General features: G+C 48.1%; 1 protein-coding gene and 1 long non-coding RNA gene across 2 annotated transcripts in view; one reads left to right on the top strand and one right to left on the bottom strand.

The window, feature by feature from the left end:
* LOC115528362 overlaps positions 1 to 548 on the bottom strand; it is a 39,144-nt gene extending 38,596 nt beyond the window's left edge. The window contains exon 1 of the long non-coding RNA XR_004344303.1: positions 30 to 548. This is a non-coding gene — a long non-coding RNA (uncharacterized LOC115528362). The remainder of the gene's footprint in view (positions 1 to 29) is intronic.
* Positions 549 to 882: 334 nt separating this feature from the next.
* Positions 883 to 14,777, top strand: part of GATA6 (GATA binding protein 6) — a 32,254-nt gene continuing 18,359 nt past the window's right edge. Inside the window, exons 1-6 of the mRNA XM_030336443.2 lie at positions 883 to 1,147; positions 2,542 to 3,707; positions 8,257 to 8,423; positions 12,039 to 12,164; positions 13,024 to 13,111; positions 13,205 to 13,308. Of these exons, the coding sequence (XP_030192303.1) occupies positions 2,579 to 3,707; positions 8,257 to 8,423; positions 12,039 to 12,164; positions 13,024 to 13,111; positions 13,205 to 13,308 (1,614 nt within the window). The 5' untranslated portion in view covers positions 883 to 1,147; positions 2,542 to 2,578. The remainder of the gene's footprint in view (positions 1,148 to 2,541; positions 3,708 to 8,256; positions 8,424 to 12,038; positions 12,165 to 13,023; positions 13,112 to 13,204; positions 13,309 to 14,777) is intronic.

The raw sequence follows: 14,777 nt of genomic DNA, 5'->3' as shown, positions 1-14,777 counted from the left end.
CCCTTTCCAATGACTTATCCAAGACTTACCTGAAATTCTCCAGGATAAGCTCAGAGCAAACGGGACACCAAAACTTGGAGAGCATCTTGGGGCGCGACTGGGGTGGAAGCCCTTTTTTCCATCACGCGCACCTTCAGGGACTAGCCTTTAAGTACACCAGGACCCCGAATCAAAAGGTTTTTCCCAAAGGTTAGCTGGTGAGTGCAGACGTGAACTCCCGAAACCTCCTGGGAATTTATAGTCTGTTTCTAAAAAGCAGGGTAGAGATAAGAAGCTGGGCACTGGAGTTCCTTCTTTTCCATATATTTGGATCCTCGATCCCCGGTGGCCACCACGACCCGAGCCCCAGGGTCTCGAGAAGAGGTCGGGGAAAGTTTAAGGTCAGTCCCATACAGCTGCAGAACAACAAAAACTCTTCTAACGTGGACAGAAGAACGGGGCAGGCCCAAAGAGCAAAGCACTTTCCCCCTCATTCTGGGGGGCACGTTGACCCGAAAGCTGGCGCATCCCTCCCGCCGCGGTGGCAGCGCGGGGCTTTGCACAGCCACTGCTCCCCCCACCCGCCCCCGTGAGTGCGTGTGTAACTGGGGGCGGAGGAAAGTGCTGCGCCGCCGGATGGGTGTGGGTCGCCAGCCAGGTCAAGCGTTCCTCCACCTCCGCCCCTCCCCGGGCGTCCCAGGGCTCTGCGCCCCCTCGAAGGGCTCGCCCCCACTCCCGGGAAGGTACTCTGGGCTCGGCCCACAACCGAAGGCTGAGCGGCGCTCATTGTCTGCCCTGGCGGCGCGTTCCCCTCCCCCCGCCGCCCGCGGTCCCCTCCCCACCCTCTTTTCTCTCCTCCCCTCACTCCCTCCTCCTCCTCCTCCGCCTCTTCACCTCCAGCGCCCAGCTGCTCGCGCAGCGCAGTTCCGACCCACAGCCTGGCACCCTTCGGCGAGCGCTGTTTGTTTAAGGCTCGGTGAGTCCAATCAGGAGCGCAGGCTGCAGTTTTCCGGCAGAGCAGTAAGAGGCGCCTCCTCTCTCCTTTTTATTCACCAGCAGCGCCGGGCAGACCCCGGACTCGCGCTTGCCTGCCGGCGCCCTCAGCCTCTCTCCGCGCTCAAGAGCGGTCTCCGCGGTGGCGGTTCTCCATGCGCAGCGCGCACCCGAGGTTCGGCTGCTTCCTCTCTTGCTCGGGCTCCCCTCTTTCCTCTCCCTACCCCCCACCCGTAACGGGCCCTTCAGCCCCGGACTCTCCGGCCCTCTGCGGGCCGCGGTCGGCTCTGAGGGTGTCTTCCTTCTGTCGCGGCCGACTGTAGCGGCTCCCAGGTTCCTGGGACACCGCGGACCAACTTCTGCTGTCTCTTCCTCTCCCTGAAGCGCTTATCTGCGCACAGCCTTATCTCCGAGTTATCTGGCGCAAAGGGGCGGGAGCCGGCAGTCAGGCGAGCAGAGAGACTTCTTTCTTGCTATCTGGCCCGGGTCTGTGTGTGGGCATTAATTTTAGTATGGTTATCTCCGATGAGACGAAGCGATTTGGAAAAGTAGCTCCGAGGAGGCCCTCCCGGCTGCAGTTCGCCTCCCTTCCCCACTCCCTCCGAGTCTCCCCGTCTTTCTTCCTGCTCTCCCCTTTGGGGTGGCCTCGGCTCCGGGGCGGTCTCACACGCACCCCCCCCCCCCAACCCTGCATTTCCCCCTCCTCTGTGCTCCGCTCCACCCCGCTACGTCCGATTCCGGAACGGTCTGGCCTTTCCGCGTTTGGGGATGACCACAGGGTGGGAGGGGGTGGCTCAGCCGGCGTGAGCGCACGCGCTGGTGGTGCAAACTCGAGCCGTGTCTAAGGTGTGCGGCGCCACGGGGACTAGTGTTGGGCGTGAGACTCGGGCCCCGCGGGCAGCCAGCAGTGCCTGGGCCCGGAAGGTCAGAGACTGTCGTCTCCGCCCCGGCGCCCCACCTTCCCTGGGCTGAATTGCGCTTCTCTCTGGAGCTCGCACTGCGTCCCATCAAGCGTAGTCGGGGAAGCTCTGGGAAAGTCAGTGTGGGAGAACGCGGCGGTTTCGTTTTCGGGGACAGGTTGCCTTCCTTACGCTAACGATTTTCACGCGGGTAGACCTCACACTGAGGCACTCCGGGCTAGGGGCACGTGTAGCGAGGCGGGACAAGGCAGCGCCGACTAGCACAACTACTTTAAAAGTTCTTTTGTGTGTCATCGGCCGAGAGGGAACCACTTTGGGGCGGAAGGGAAACCTCCGCCAGGCTTCTCGTCACCCCTGGGATCTAGCGCGCCGCAGATGAAGGATGCTGCGGAGAGGGTGGGCGGGAGGACGAGGGGACCCAAGTGGTGCAGGCAAGGGAGGGCGGATATCCCGGTCCTGGGAGGACCCGGCGGAGACTGCCCAGGCTCCGTTCCCCTCTCCTTCCCCAAACCCCGCGCCCAGGGCAGAAACGGGATGTTTGAGAAATCTCATTAGCTAGAAAAGGCAGTGGAGTGAGATGTGTGGCCTGCGCGTTTGTAACCCTTTTTGATTTCTCCTCCCGTCCCTGCCTCCCCTCACCCCGCCTCAGGAACTAGAAGTTAGCTTGGAGAGGCGCCGGACCGTGGATGGCCTTGACTGACGGCGGCTGGTGCCTGCCGAAGCGCTTCGGGGCCGCGGCTGCCGACGCCAGCGACTCCGGAGCCTTTCCAGCGCGGGAGCCCTCCACGCCGCCTTCCCCCATCTCCTCTTCTTCCTCCTCCTGCTGCTCCCGGGGTGGGGAGCGTGGCCCCGGCGGCGCCAGCAACTGCAGGACGCCTCAGCTCGATACGGAGGCAGCGGCGGGACCCCCGGCCCGCTCGCTGCTGCTCAGCCCATACGCCTCGCATCCCTTCGGGGCTCCCCACGGACCTTCGGCGCCCGGGGTCGCAGGCCCCGGGAGCGCCCTGTCGAGCTGGGAGGACCTACTGCTCTTCACTGACCTCGACCAGGCCGCGACAGCCAGCAAGCTGCTGTGGTCCAGCCGCGGCGCCAAGCTGAGCCCCTTCGCCCCCGAGCAGCCCGAGGAGATGTACCAGACCCTCGCCGCCCTCTCCAGCCAGGGGCCGGCCGCTTACGACGGCGCGCCCGGCGGCTTCGTGCACTCGGCAGCCGCCGCCGCAGCGGCCGCGGCCGCGGCCAGCTCCCCAGTCTACGTGCCCACCACCCGCGTAGGCTCCATGCTACCGGGCCTGCCGTACCTGCAGGGGGCGGGCAGCGGGCCCGCCAACCACGCGGGCGGCGCCGGCGCGCACCCCGGCTGGCCTCAGGCCTCGGCCGACAGCCCCCCGTACGGCAGCGCGGGCGGCGCGGCCGGCGGTGGGGCCGCAGGGCCCGGCAGCGCCGGCTCGGCAGCAGCGCACGTCTCTGCGCGCTTCCCCTACTCGCCCAGCCCGCCCGTGGCCAACGGCGCGGCTCGGGACCCCGGGGGCTACGCGGCGGCGGGTGGCGGTGGCGCTGGCGGCGTGGGCGGCGGCGGCGGCGGCAGCCTGGCGGCCATGGGCGGCCGCGAGCACCAGTACAGCTCGCTGTCGGCCGCGCGGCCGCTGAACGGGACCTACCACCATCACCATCACCACCACCCGAACCCCTACTCGCCCTACGTGGGTGCGCCGCTGACTCCCGCCTGGCCCGCAGGACCTTTCGAGACCCCAGTCCTGCACAGCCTGCAGAGCCGTGCCGGAGCCCCGCTCCCGGTCCCGCGGGGCCCCAGTGCAGGTAAGAGGCGCGCCGCAGCCCGGAGGCCTGAAGCGCTGGGGCCTGTGGGAGGGTGTGGAGCAGCTGGTTGACTTGGGCCTTGTTTTTAGAGCTCTTCTGTCTGGGTGCCTAGAGGTCCGCCTGGCCCCAGGCCGGATTTGCAGAACTTTGGCAGGGCCACCCAGAGTCTGGCAGTGTTGATGAAGTGCTTCTATTTTGCGGATTGTTTCAGTTCCTTTCCACGAAGGAGACAAGGTGCGCGTATTCATCTCAGTGCCTTGGAGAAGCTCGAGGGACTTTAACAGTGAATGGGGTGGGCAATTGGAGAAAAAAAGCCAGGGAAGGAACTGACAGGGCCTGAGATCTGTCACAGACCCTAATTTGCCTAAATGGGAGAATGAGACTCTACTGGGGTGGGTAAGTTTAGGGGAGTGTTGGGCCCTTGATTCACCCTCTCCTAAAACACAGTCTCACCCAGTTCAGCTTTCCAGAGGGGAGGAATTGTGTTTTCCTCAAGGAGAGTATTTAAGAGCCCCACAGTGGAAAAGGACCTAAGGACCAAGTTGGCTTCCCCTTCAGTGGGAGGGAGAAAAGAGGGGGATACCTGGGCTGGTCAGCCTTCTGACTATCCCGAGGGAAAGCTGGTAGAGAGGCCCTTTGGTTGGACATCACCTGGGCCGTGGTGTCTGGGGCTGCTGCCCCTGTCTGCCCCTGCCAGGCTGGGACCCAGGGATCCTGGCACTCCCACATCTGTTTTTCCTCCAGAGTTCAGCCTACCGATTTTTCACCAGTTTTCCATGCCACCCATACTTTCATTCCAATGTCTGGGGGCAATTTTGGGTGAACTGGGAAAACAGAGTTGTAAAAATACCTGGAAACACCCCATTTTTTCTGCTCAAGCAGAGGAGGTTATGAACTGTGTTAACCTGGCCTGACCACTCTGGCTTCTGTTCTCAGCTGCTGCAGTGTTCTGGGTACTTTGTGGTGCTTTTACAGGTCTCTCGCTTTGTGTTTAACCCGTTTGATAAACTGACAGACTCCTAAGACAAAACTTTTTTTGGGGTAGGGGGGGCTGTTGTTTGTTTGAGGCGAGGTGTGGGAGTCACTGAGGTGGCAAAGAGGCAGGAGGCATGTCAGCTTAAATTATCCTAACTGGTGTCCTCACACCCTAGGTCTGGGCTTTTCCTGGGAGCCTCAGTGCTCGGTTTTGGGACAAGTCTTCTGGGGCCCCTACTTAGTTAGGATCAACTGAGGAATTGCCAACCTTGTACTCAAAAGACACACTGGAAATGGCAGTGGCCTGAAAGTGAAGGATCTGACTTGAAAAGCCCTCCTGGTAACACTGGGAGGGGGCAATGGGTTATTTGGTAACAAGCCCTCCCACTCTTTCTCTACCTCTTCTAAGACTCTGGTCTCAAAATTCCCTCTGCTTTCCTCTGGGAAGCTGGCCCTGGAGACTTGTCTTCACTGTGGTGTAGAGTGGGTAGGGAGGGCCCTGTTGAGTATAGACTTGAGACAGCGCTGTCACCCTTTCTGTGGCACAGGAACCTGTGGCTGGCTCCCTGGCTGGAGCTGAGAGACTGGGAGGTGAGGAATCTTCAAAGCATGGGAAGGGGGGTGGTGGTTAGGGTGAGGCTTTTGTCAGTCGGGAATCCAGCGGGGAATCCAAAAGAGTGTGTAGGGTTGGGTAGGGGCAACGCAGTGGGAGCTGGATCCTGCAGCTCTACTTCTCTCCTGACACACCTTAGTGTAGTCTCCATGCCCCTCTTCCCCTAGTCTTCCAGCATTTCACAGGACAGAAAGAGAAGTAGCCCAAAAGTCATAATCAGAGTCACTGGATGTTTTAAAGAAACTTATTTTGTATAGAAAAGCTTTTCAGAGGCAGTAAGGTGCAGTAGTAGGCGAGTTACAAATTTCATTTTAAACCTAGCTTCTCCTTTCACTAACTTTCACTAACAACAACCCAAAACTAGGAAGGGCTTGGGAACACCCAGCTTCTGCATAGAGTCTTTTAAGTCAGGAAGCTACTGAGAATCAGCCAGTCTGGGGTTGGGGGAGGCAAAAGACCTCTAATTTCGGTTGTCTTCACCAGGTGTTCTCTTGCTAGAGAAACCTTGACCTCCAAAACCTCTCCTCCCAGCTTCCTAGCTAGATTCCCTGCCTCTCCGCTTCGATTTTTTTCTTTTTTTAAACAGACTATTTTTGAAGACACTCTTTAATAGATTTAGGCAGACAGCAGGGCTAAACCTTAGCGCTGAGCTCTTTCTACCTACACAGTGTGGAGGCCTCTGGGAACGTGCTCCATACACCTCTCCCTGATTTTGACGGTGGGTAGGTGGTAGGGAGTCCTGGGGGGAGTCCTCACAGTGCTACAGTCCTGGAGCCCAGCGCCCTCCTGAGCTCCCGAATTGTGTTCCATTATTTTCAGGGTCCTGCGACGGCATTCACTGGCTGTGCCCCTCTCCCCACAGCCTTTTTCTCCCCCGGGGATCCCAAGTCATCGTATTGGGAGACGATAATGAATTGTGGGGGTGAGGGTAGATGGGGAAACTGGTGAATGAATGTCTAGCACAATCAAGATTTTTGTAATTGTTAAAAAAAAAAGTTTTCTTATTTTAGTCAAAGGATTGTAGCTGCTGGGTAAGCGGTAGGGAGAAAATGGGAGCTGTAGATTTGATTTAATTAAAAATAAACAAACTTTGGAAATTTTATTTATCCAAAGTGGACTTTAAGTTTTGTCTTTGGGTTTTCAGATGACTAAAGAGATTTACCTGGAGTGTTCACGCTGTCTTCTGGGAGTCTTTATTGTTTCCAGCCTGGGGGAAGGAGGCCAGGCATAGGGCTGGGTTCTCCAGGGAATGCCCCACTCCTCTATCGAGAGGGTCTCTGATAGGTAACATTTTAAAGTCAACAACTAAGACAAATACCTTGTTTAACTTCAGTGTCCTTGAAGTCCTGAGCATTTTACTGATTACCGTAGTCAATAGTGGCTTTTAGGGCGGAGAAGAATAAATCTTTGTGATGTGTTGTAAGTTGCTGTATCCCCATGACAACTTTGAACTCCAGTTATGTAGGATGCTAGTTTCTTTTAAACTTATTTCTTGAGGAGGAAGGAGACTTGTTTTGTAGGGTAAATAGTATTAATGGAATTAAAAACTATTCATGCCAAAGACACATTTAAATATCTTTACAAGTAGAGTGGTAGAAACAAGCTGTGAATTGCTTGGGAATGAGAAGGAATAGAAAGGTTTGCTAGCACACAACTTCAAATAAAACTTTAAAATGTAATGTTTGTTTATTTTAAAAATTGATTCAGAAATGCTTCTTAAAGAAAGCCAAATTCAGACATTTAAATCCTCTATAAATAACCCTAAACAGAAGGATATTTTTATTTTTTACGAAGTCTATTTTAAAAGTACTTATTTAATTAATAAGTACCTATCTTATTTTATTTGTCTTTTGTACATATCTCATTTTAGATGGTACTTATACATTCATAGTTAATCAATTTTTTTCATAGGTAATCAATTTAAGCAGACGTAATAAATGTTACAATCATTTATTTTCAAGATTTTTTTTTTTTTTTGGTTATGAACAGGTTTAGGTTAGTTGTAAACACCAGAAACCACCCAAATAGCAAAATGACATAAACACAATTTAGATCGATTGCATGAATTGAAGTTTTAGTGTAGGAAAATAGGAAACAGTTTTATTTAGCACTGAAATGGTTTTAATAATGTTTGAATCAGTAAAATAGCAATCATTTGTAGAAATTTTGCAGATAGAAGCAGTTAGACCCACGTGGAAGTCAGAATGTTTTAGTGTTCGGTCCTTGTGGCATGAACATAAAACTTAACATTTATGTCTGTGTGTTAATGTTGGTGTCTTTTTTTCCCCTTAGGAGACCTGAGTCACTTTCTAATCGATAAAGTGCTCAAGAACAGTATTTCTCATTTCACTTGTCTATTTTTTTTTTCAAGAAAAGGAAGGGGGCAGTTATAGTAAATACTTTAAATAAAAGTGACTTGGGATTTATAGAAATAAAAAAATTACTTGGGCCCTACTCTGTCCCAGGATATTTGTGGGTTGCTGCAGGGGTCAGTGATCCGTGTTGATATTGTATGGCTTGCTCAGTTTTGATAAGTGGCACACTGTAATTAAGATAGATTTCAGTTTTGAAACGCTTGGGAACAGCCCAAAAGGAGGGGTCAGGGGACCCAAAGTGACTTCCCCACAGCTCATCTCAATTCCGAGGTCCTTGGAGACAGAAGGAGGATGATTGGGACTCAGCCTTCAGCACCATATCCTCCTGCTCCTTTCCTGGGGTTTTACTGGTCACTCCCAGGGCTGCAGAAGTATTGGACAAATGCTGAACCAGAGCAATAGTGACCACAGCCGGCTCCTGGCTTGGCTGCGGAGCAGAAAGATCCGTGGGGAAGGGCGCGGGCGGGGAGGCGGGCAGCGCGTCGCCAGCACGCGGCCAGGGGTACCGGGGGTCTTCCGGGGGGGCCCGGGGAGGGCAGGGAGCAGCGCGACCTCACCCAGCCTCTTGTCCCCGCTCTCGTCGCAGACCTGCTGGAGGACCTGCCTGAAAGCCGTGAGTGCGTGAACTGCGGCTCCATCCAGACGCCGCTGTGGCGGCGGGACGGTACCGGCCACTACCTGTGCAACGCCTGCGGCCTCTACAGCAAGATGAATGGCCTCAGTCGGCCCCTCATCAAGCCGCAGAAGCGCGTGGTGAGTGTGAGCGCCGCCCTCCCCTGCGGCCGGGCCCCGAGCGGCGCTCCTCCAGCAGCCCGGGCGCTTCCGGCTCGCCCCGGGCGCCCCCCGCGGGAACAGGTGCGGCGCGGCCCGGGGCCACCAGGGTCTGCCGGAGCGCGGGAACCCAGCTGTCCCCCTTCCTTCCTCGGCCACTTGAGCGCTCGCCCGCGCGCGCCCGAGTGGAGGTCGTCCAGAAACCAGCGTCTGGGGAACGAAGACAGCCTTTCCCCACATTTACACCTAGGAAATGATGTCTATAAAAGGGGGAGGGGGAAGGTGTAGGGAGCTACCATTTTCAAAATATACAAAAGTCAATATTTATATAAATCTAGATGTACTTGTAAATGCCCTAGAATATTTTGGAGGGAGACACAAGAAATTGGTCATGACTGTAACCTCTGAGTATACCGACCCAGGTCAGATGAAGATCTTTTTCTCTGTGTACTCTTTGGTGTGGTTTGGATTTTATTATGGAAAACTGTGCTCGTTTATACCCCCTCACCCTCCATAGAACATGACAACTGCAAATCCACATTCCCTTACTCCCCACAGCCTCGTCCTGGGTTCCTTTGATTTTGTTCCTTATACCTTTGGGTCCCTTCTACCTCTTCTGGGAGTGAGACAGATTTTAGCCCCCATTTCCATCCCTCTTTTGGATTGTCTTTGAGTTTGATGAAAATTTAACCTTAGTTATTTTGAAATCTGGCTGTTCAGAAAACTACATAGAACTTGAGAGAAAAATGCAGTCATGTTCTTCTCAAGTTGGGGATTTTCACCAATCCAAACACATTTTTAACTACGTTTTAAATTATGGGAATTCTGATTTTCTTCAGGGAAAAATCCCTTATTGTTAGGTGTGGTTTTAGGAGAGGGCATTTACTGCCGTAGTGATTAGAGAGAATAAATGAAAATGTTCACAGGCCCCACTGTAAGGCTAACATTTGTTTAACCAAGCACTCAGGCTCTTAATACCTTTTAAAGTAAAATATTTTACAGTGAGATGCCAGACTTCTTAAGTATCCAAGTAATTTATTTAATTGTTATACTCTAATTAGCAGGAACAAATGCTACACATGTTGTTTGTGTTAAATAGATTAGGGTGAAATTGCATCACAATGGAAGTCTGACACCTTAAAGAGAAGCAATTAGTTTTATGTTATGGTTGTTTTGTTTTTAATGCATTTAAAATAAAGTGGCTGAGGTTAATTTAACGTGCGTATGTGCCTTAAACTTGTTATATAGCCTCCTGCAGCTTAACAATCGTCTTCAAAGGGCATCCTCAACTTCAGCGTCTGACTCCCTATGGTTTTCATTTCTTACGCATCATATTCAAAAAAGAAAAAGTAGTGGTCAGAAAATATTCCAGGGAAGTTCCCTGTTTCCGTGTATGAACAGTGAAACTGATTTTTTTTTTTTTTTGAAAGGCACACTGAGCTGAATACTAGCTGAGTTCAGCAAGACGACATTTTCTTGAGATTGAAGGAAATACTGATAGAATAGTAGCCTTTTGGGTTCTAGTTGCAATCTAAATTTGATATAGTAACATCCATATTTAGATTGTGCCATTTTGCATACTTACTGGTAAAAATAACTGTTAGCAGAAAAGAGTTTTTAACATCTCTGAATCTGTTAGTTTTCCTTCTGTGTGGCAGGTGTTTTGGCAGTGACCAAGGTCAGCCATTGTGCTTTGTAAATGGGTTATAAATGATACCAATGGAAGGGCGTGTTCATCAATTAGTTCTCGTGAGTTTCTTATTTATGGTTTTGATGGATCTAGCTTAGTTCTCAGAATGTTGAACCCAAGTTTGTTTAGCCAGCAGTACAGAACCAATCACTGTGAATTTGAACTTGTAATATATTGCAAAATAAGAGATTTATGGTGTAACTTGAATTCCTTGTCAGTGATGAATATAACTGAGATCATTTGTTACAAGGAACTTTTATAACCCATTCACCTTCATTTCACATGTTTATGGAGACTGGCTTCACTTATGATTTGCAGTTGACAGTCATAAAGTTCTTTGTTATAATGGCAAATTCTGATAACAAGTTTACTTCACGTTGGCTTCAAATTCCACTGGAAACTGTCATAAATGACCTGTTTATAAAATGAACCTTCTTGTCCTTTGTTTAATGATTTCACATTTACACAGAGAAAGCAGTGCTCTCCTAGGAAATTATTTTATTTTAACCATAAAAGAAAAAAGAAAAAAAACCCCGATGCGTAAGATTTTCTGTGTTTTTTTTTATTGTTTTAGCAAAGCAATTCCCCAAATAGTTTGCCTGTCAGCCAAGCATATTCACTTCAACCAAAAGTCAAATCTATTTTTTCTTAGCACTGACTTCTTAAAAATGTTGTAGCGCTAAGAGGCTTACTACCAGTGTCTCTTTGTTTTTATGACTTGTCTATAAAGAATAATGTGAAAGTGATACAATAGGATGTGAATTGTAAATGGAAAATTCAGTTTTATCTTTTAAATTTGCCAGCAAAGGATTTGAAAAATCTGTCCTTTCATTCTGAATATTCAGTACACCCTCAATTCATATTTTTGTTATACATTCTTTAAAACTATTCCTTTGTGAAATTAATCTATGTAGCTAACTTCCCAAATTCTGTTAACTTTCAACTTATTTTGGTCCTTGGATTTTTCCTCACAGCTTGTTTACTGAAGTCATGGCACTGTTTTTTAGTTGCTTCTCTAGGTAATTCAATAACAAATTTAGATTTTGGCATTTTGGAGAGTAACTTTTACTAGCTTAAATAATCTCTTTATAACTTACACATAATAATTTAGACGAGATGAATTCCCTTTATAGATATTTTATAGGCATAAAGGGAACATGGAAATCAGAATGACAGTGCCCTTTCTGATAATACCATTTAATCCTTTGTATGAACAAAAGTTGGGTATTGTACTGATAGGGTGAAGAAAATATATCCCTATCACTGTATGTAAGGTAATGCCAGCATTAAAACAATGCCATAAAATTTGCTTATCCTTTGTAAAATGAATAATACAAAAGCTCAGCAGTCAACTGTGATAATTATAAGACATGTATTAAAATATATTTCTTTATAAAAATATTGTACACTTTCCAAGATCCGTTCCTATCAGTATAACATATATAGGCCCTTCTAAAGTTTTTGGGTTGTTTCTCTGGATTTATCTGAGAAATAGACGTGGTTATCTCTAGTTTCCAGGTGAAGTGGAGACTGCACAAAGCCACTTAAGAACACTGGCAGGCATTTGTGATTTGTGATTGCATTTCATGACTGCTATCTCAGACCTCTGACAACAGTGAGCACAGTTATTGGCCAACATTGTGACTTCGTTCTGGTTATTCTATCATCTACGCTAATATGCTGGAGCAAACCAAACACACACGTGGGATGGAGCACTGCACCTGAAACTCCAGTTTCTTGGTCCAGAAAGGTCAATCTAATTACCCTTCAAATTCTTTTCCCAAGGGACCTTTGATTTATAATAAAGTACATGCTTGTTGATGACAGGGACACGCTGCATGGTTGTACATAGCATATACATAAAATCACTTATATCTGTGCACTTACTGTCTTGTGCTACTTTTTAGCCTTCCTCCCGGCGGCTTGGATTGTCCTGTGCCAACTGCCACACCACAACCACCACTTTGTGGCGCAGAAATGCTGAAGGCGAACCTGTGTGCAATGCTTGTGGACTCTACATGAAGCTCCATGGGGTATGCCGCGTATTCTGCTCATGTGTATACGTGTTTAGGGTCTTATTTGTACATGGTTTTAGTCAAGAAAAAAATCAGCCAAGGAGAGGGGATGAAAGTGAAAAATCTGATTTCCTATGTACGTGTTTTTGAATTTAGGATGTTATTAATTATAATATAAACTATTATCTCATATACTAGTAAGAAAAAATACTGCCAATTGAACTGTCACACACATCCATTGTAAGACATCCCAATTTTAGAAATACTAAAATGTGAAAAATGTGCATTTTAGAGTCGACAACGTGGTAGTAACCTTTTTAAAAAACTGTATATTCAAAGGAAAAAAAGGCATGGAACCAACTAGAAATGCACAATAACTATATCTTTGACATTTGGGGAATGCAGCAAGTACTTTTATGCAAAGGAGCAATAATATATTTGGTAGTTATAGTTAGCAACATTCTGTTACTCATTTTAAGCATAGCACAAAATATTATAAACACATTAATCTTAAAAAGGATATTAACCTTGTATGTGTAGGAGAGAGAGAACACATGATCTCTTTGAAATAAAAATATGTACTTCTTGGTTTTACTCTGTAATTGAAGCTGTTTAAAACAATAAACAGTGAGTTGAGGGAATAAATTTTCCCTGGCAAATAACCCCATTCTCTCTGAGGGAATCTGCATTTGATCGGGAAAGTGTAGCCTTTGTCCAGGTTGGAATCTGTTGCGCATGTATCAAAATTGGACTGAAATTCATGCCAGCTTCTTTTATAAATGAGGGCTTTCAGTACCGATGTTGAGTCTTTAGTTAAAAGTTGTGTTTTCTTCCATATAATGTTAAACTTAAGGCCTATTTGAACATTTTTTTTTAGGTGCCTCGACCGCTTGCTATGAAAAAAGAGGGAATTCAAACCAGGAAAAGAAAACCTAAGAACATAAATAAGTCAAAAGCTTGCTCTGGTAAATACAGTAAAATGCTATTTGATTGTAAAGCATCTGCTAGCTTGAACAGTAGAGTATGTGTGTGTTTATGAGGTTAATTTTGATTTGCAGGTAGTAGCAGTAATTCTGTTCCTATGACTCCAACTTCCACCTCTTCTAACTCAGATGACTGCAGCAAAAACACTTCCCCTACAACACAACCGACATCCTCAGGGGTAAGTGTTAAAGCAGTATGTAGACTCATTCTAAGCTAGGGGGTTGCGCTTGCTCTCTAGTCTATTATCTCAAATTTTATCTTATCTGGTAGTACAATAATCTAAACCAACAGTTCGGTTTAGTTAGCTGATACCTAAGAATAGTTTTTAGAGGAGATTACATTTGAATGTCAACAGAATGACAAACGTAAGTACTTTACAAACCTCTTAATTAAGATCTATATCATTTTTTATGGTTAAATTAACCCAAGTAAAAGCAAGAAGTTTTGAAGTGCTTTCCAGAGTTTTAGTTGCAGGTTTCTATCTGAGCTGCCATATATATGTATTTCTAACGTAGACCAGGAGAACTAGGAGTCAGAGGTTTTATAGATCTCAGTGCCCATGGCACTTAAATTGCTTTTGCTTATCATAGAGAGACTCCCATCTTTTTTCCCTTCTCTCTTCTCTTCTCTTCCTCCCCCCGCTTTTCTTTTTTAATAAAATCATTTACCCCAAGAAAAGTTCATCACAGTTTGTGCTGTGCTGCTATATTCACCGATCTTCCTTTATCCACTGCCCTCCTGCCTTGCCGCCTTCTAACTCACCTTCATGGCACCCAGGCTCATTTCAGCCTTGCCGCAAGCCAGGGAGCAATTCTGGTTGTGAGTAATTACTTCTCCTGAGGGTAGAGATGCAAGGGTCTTCGCGAAGATCACAGTTTCTGTAAAGCTGTGACCGGAAACTCCGTTTTTCTCAACTGCCGAGCACCTAGTGTTTCCCACACTTACCCAGTGTTTCCCACATTTACCCAGAATGCTCTTTAAAAATGACCAGGCCTCACCCTAGACCACAGCGGGTGAGGTCTGGGCTGCAGGACTGTGGCAGTGAGCGTGCCTCGGTGATTTTAAGGATTACACCGAGACTAGTTTAAGTCAAAACACGAGCATTAAAATCCCTGTTTACTTAGTAATTGTTTTTCACATTTAGCTTTGCCCTGTTTGGGGTCCTTTGAAATGCTACAGATTCCTGGGCCCCACCCTGGATTTTCTGAGTCAGAGTCTCTGGGGGTGGGGCTTGGAAAGTTGTGTTTTTGAGCGAGCGCCCCAGGTGAAATTGAAACTGTTGCCCTCGAGGTGTCTTCTGACGGGGGTTTGGGAACCATAGAGCTGTTTTCTCTCCGTCATATTTCGAATGGTTTAATAAGCAAAAATGAAACGTGAAAGAAGTTTTTTAGGCTGCTTAAAATTATATTTGATATTTCTCGTCCTCCATCCCAAATTCTGTTGGGCTTTTGCTTTTTGCTTTAATCACACAAGAAGTCTGTTGAGTTTCACAAGGCAAAAAGCCTTTCCATTGTTTTTTGTTTGTTATAGATAGATGTTAAAGAACGTTTCTAGCCTTTATGAAAGTGGACTCTGGTGTATGATTTTTTTTTTCTTTAACAGAAGGGTTAGGTGTAATTTTAAGGGTCCAAACTGGTAAACAGAACA

The sequence above is a fragment of the Lynx canadensis genome, chromosome D3 (genome assembly GCF_007474595.2).
Source record: "Lynx canadensis isolate LIC74 chromosome D3, mLynCan4.pri.v2, whole genome shotgun sequence".
In the NCBI taxonomy this organism is placed as follows: Eukaryota; Metazoa; Chordata; class Mammalia; order Carnivora; family Felidae; genus Lynx; species Lynx canadensis.
This window is presented reverse-complemented; position numbering and strand designations above follow the sequence as displayed.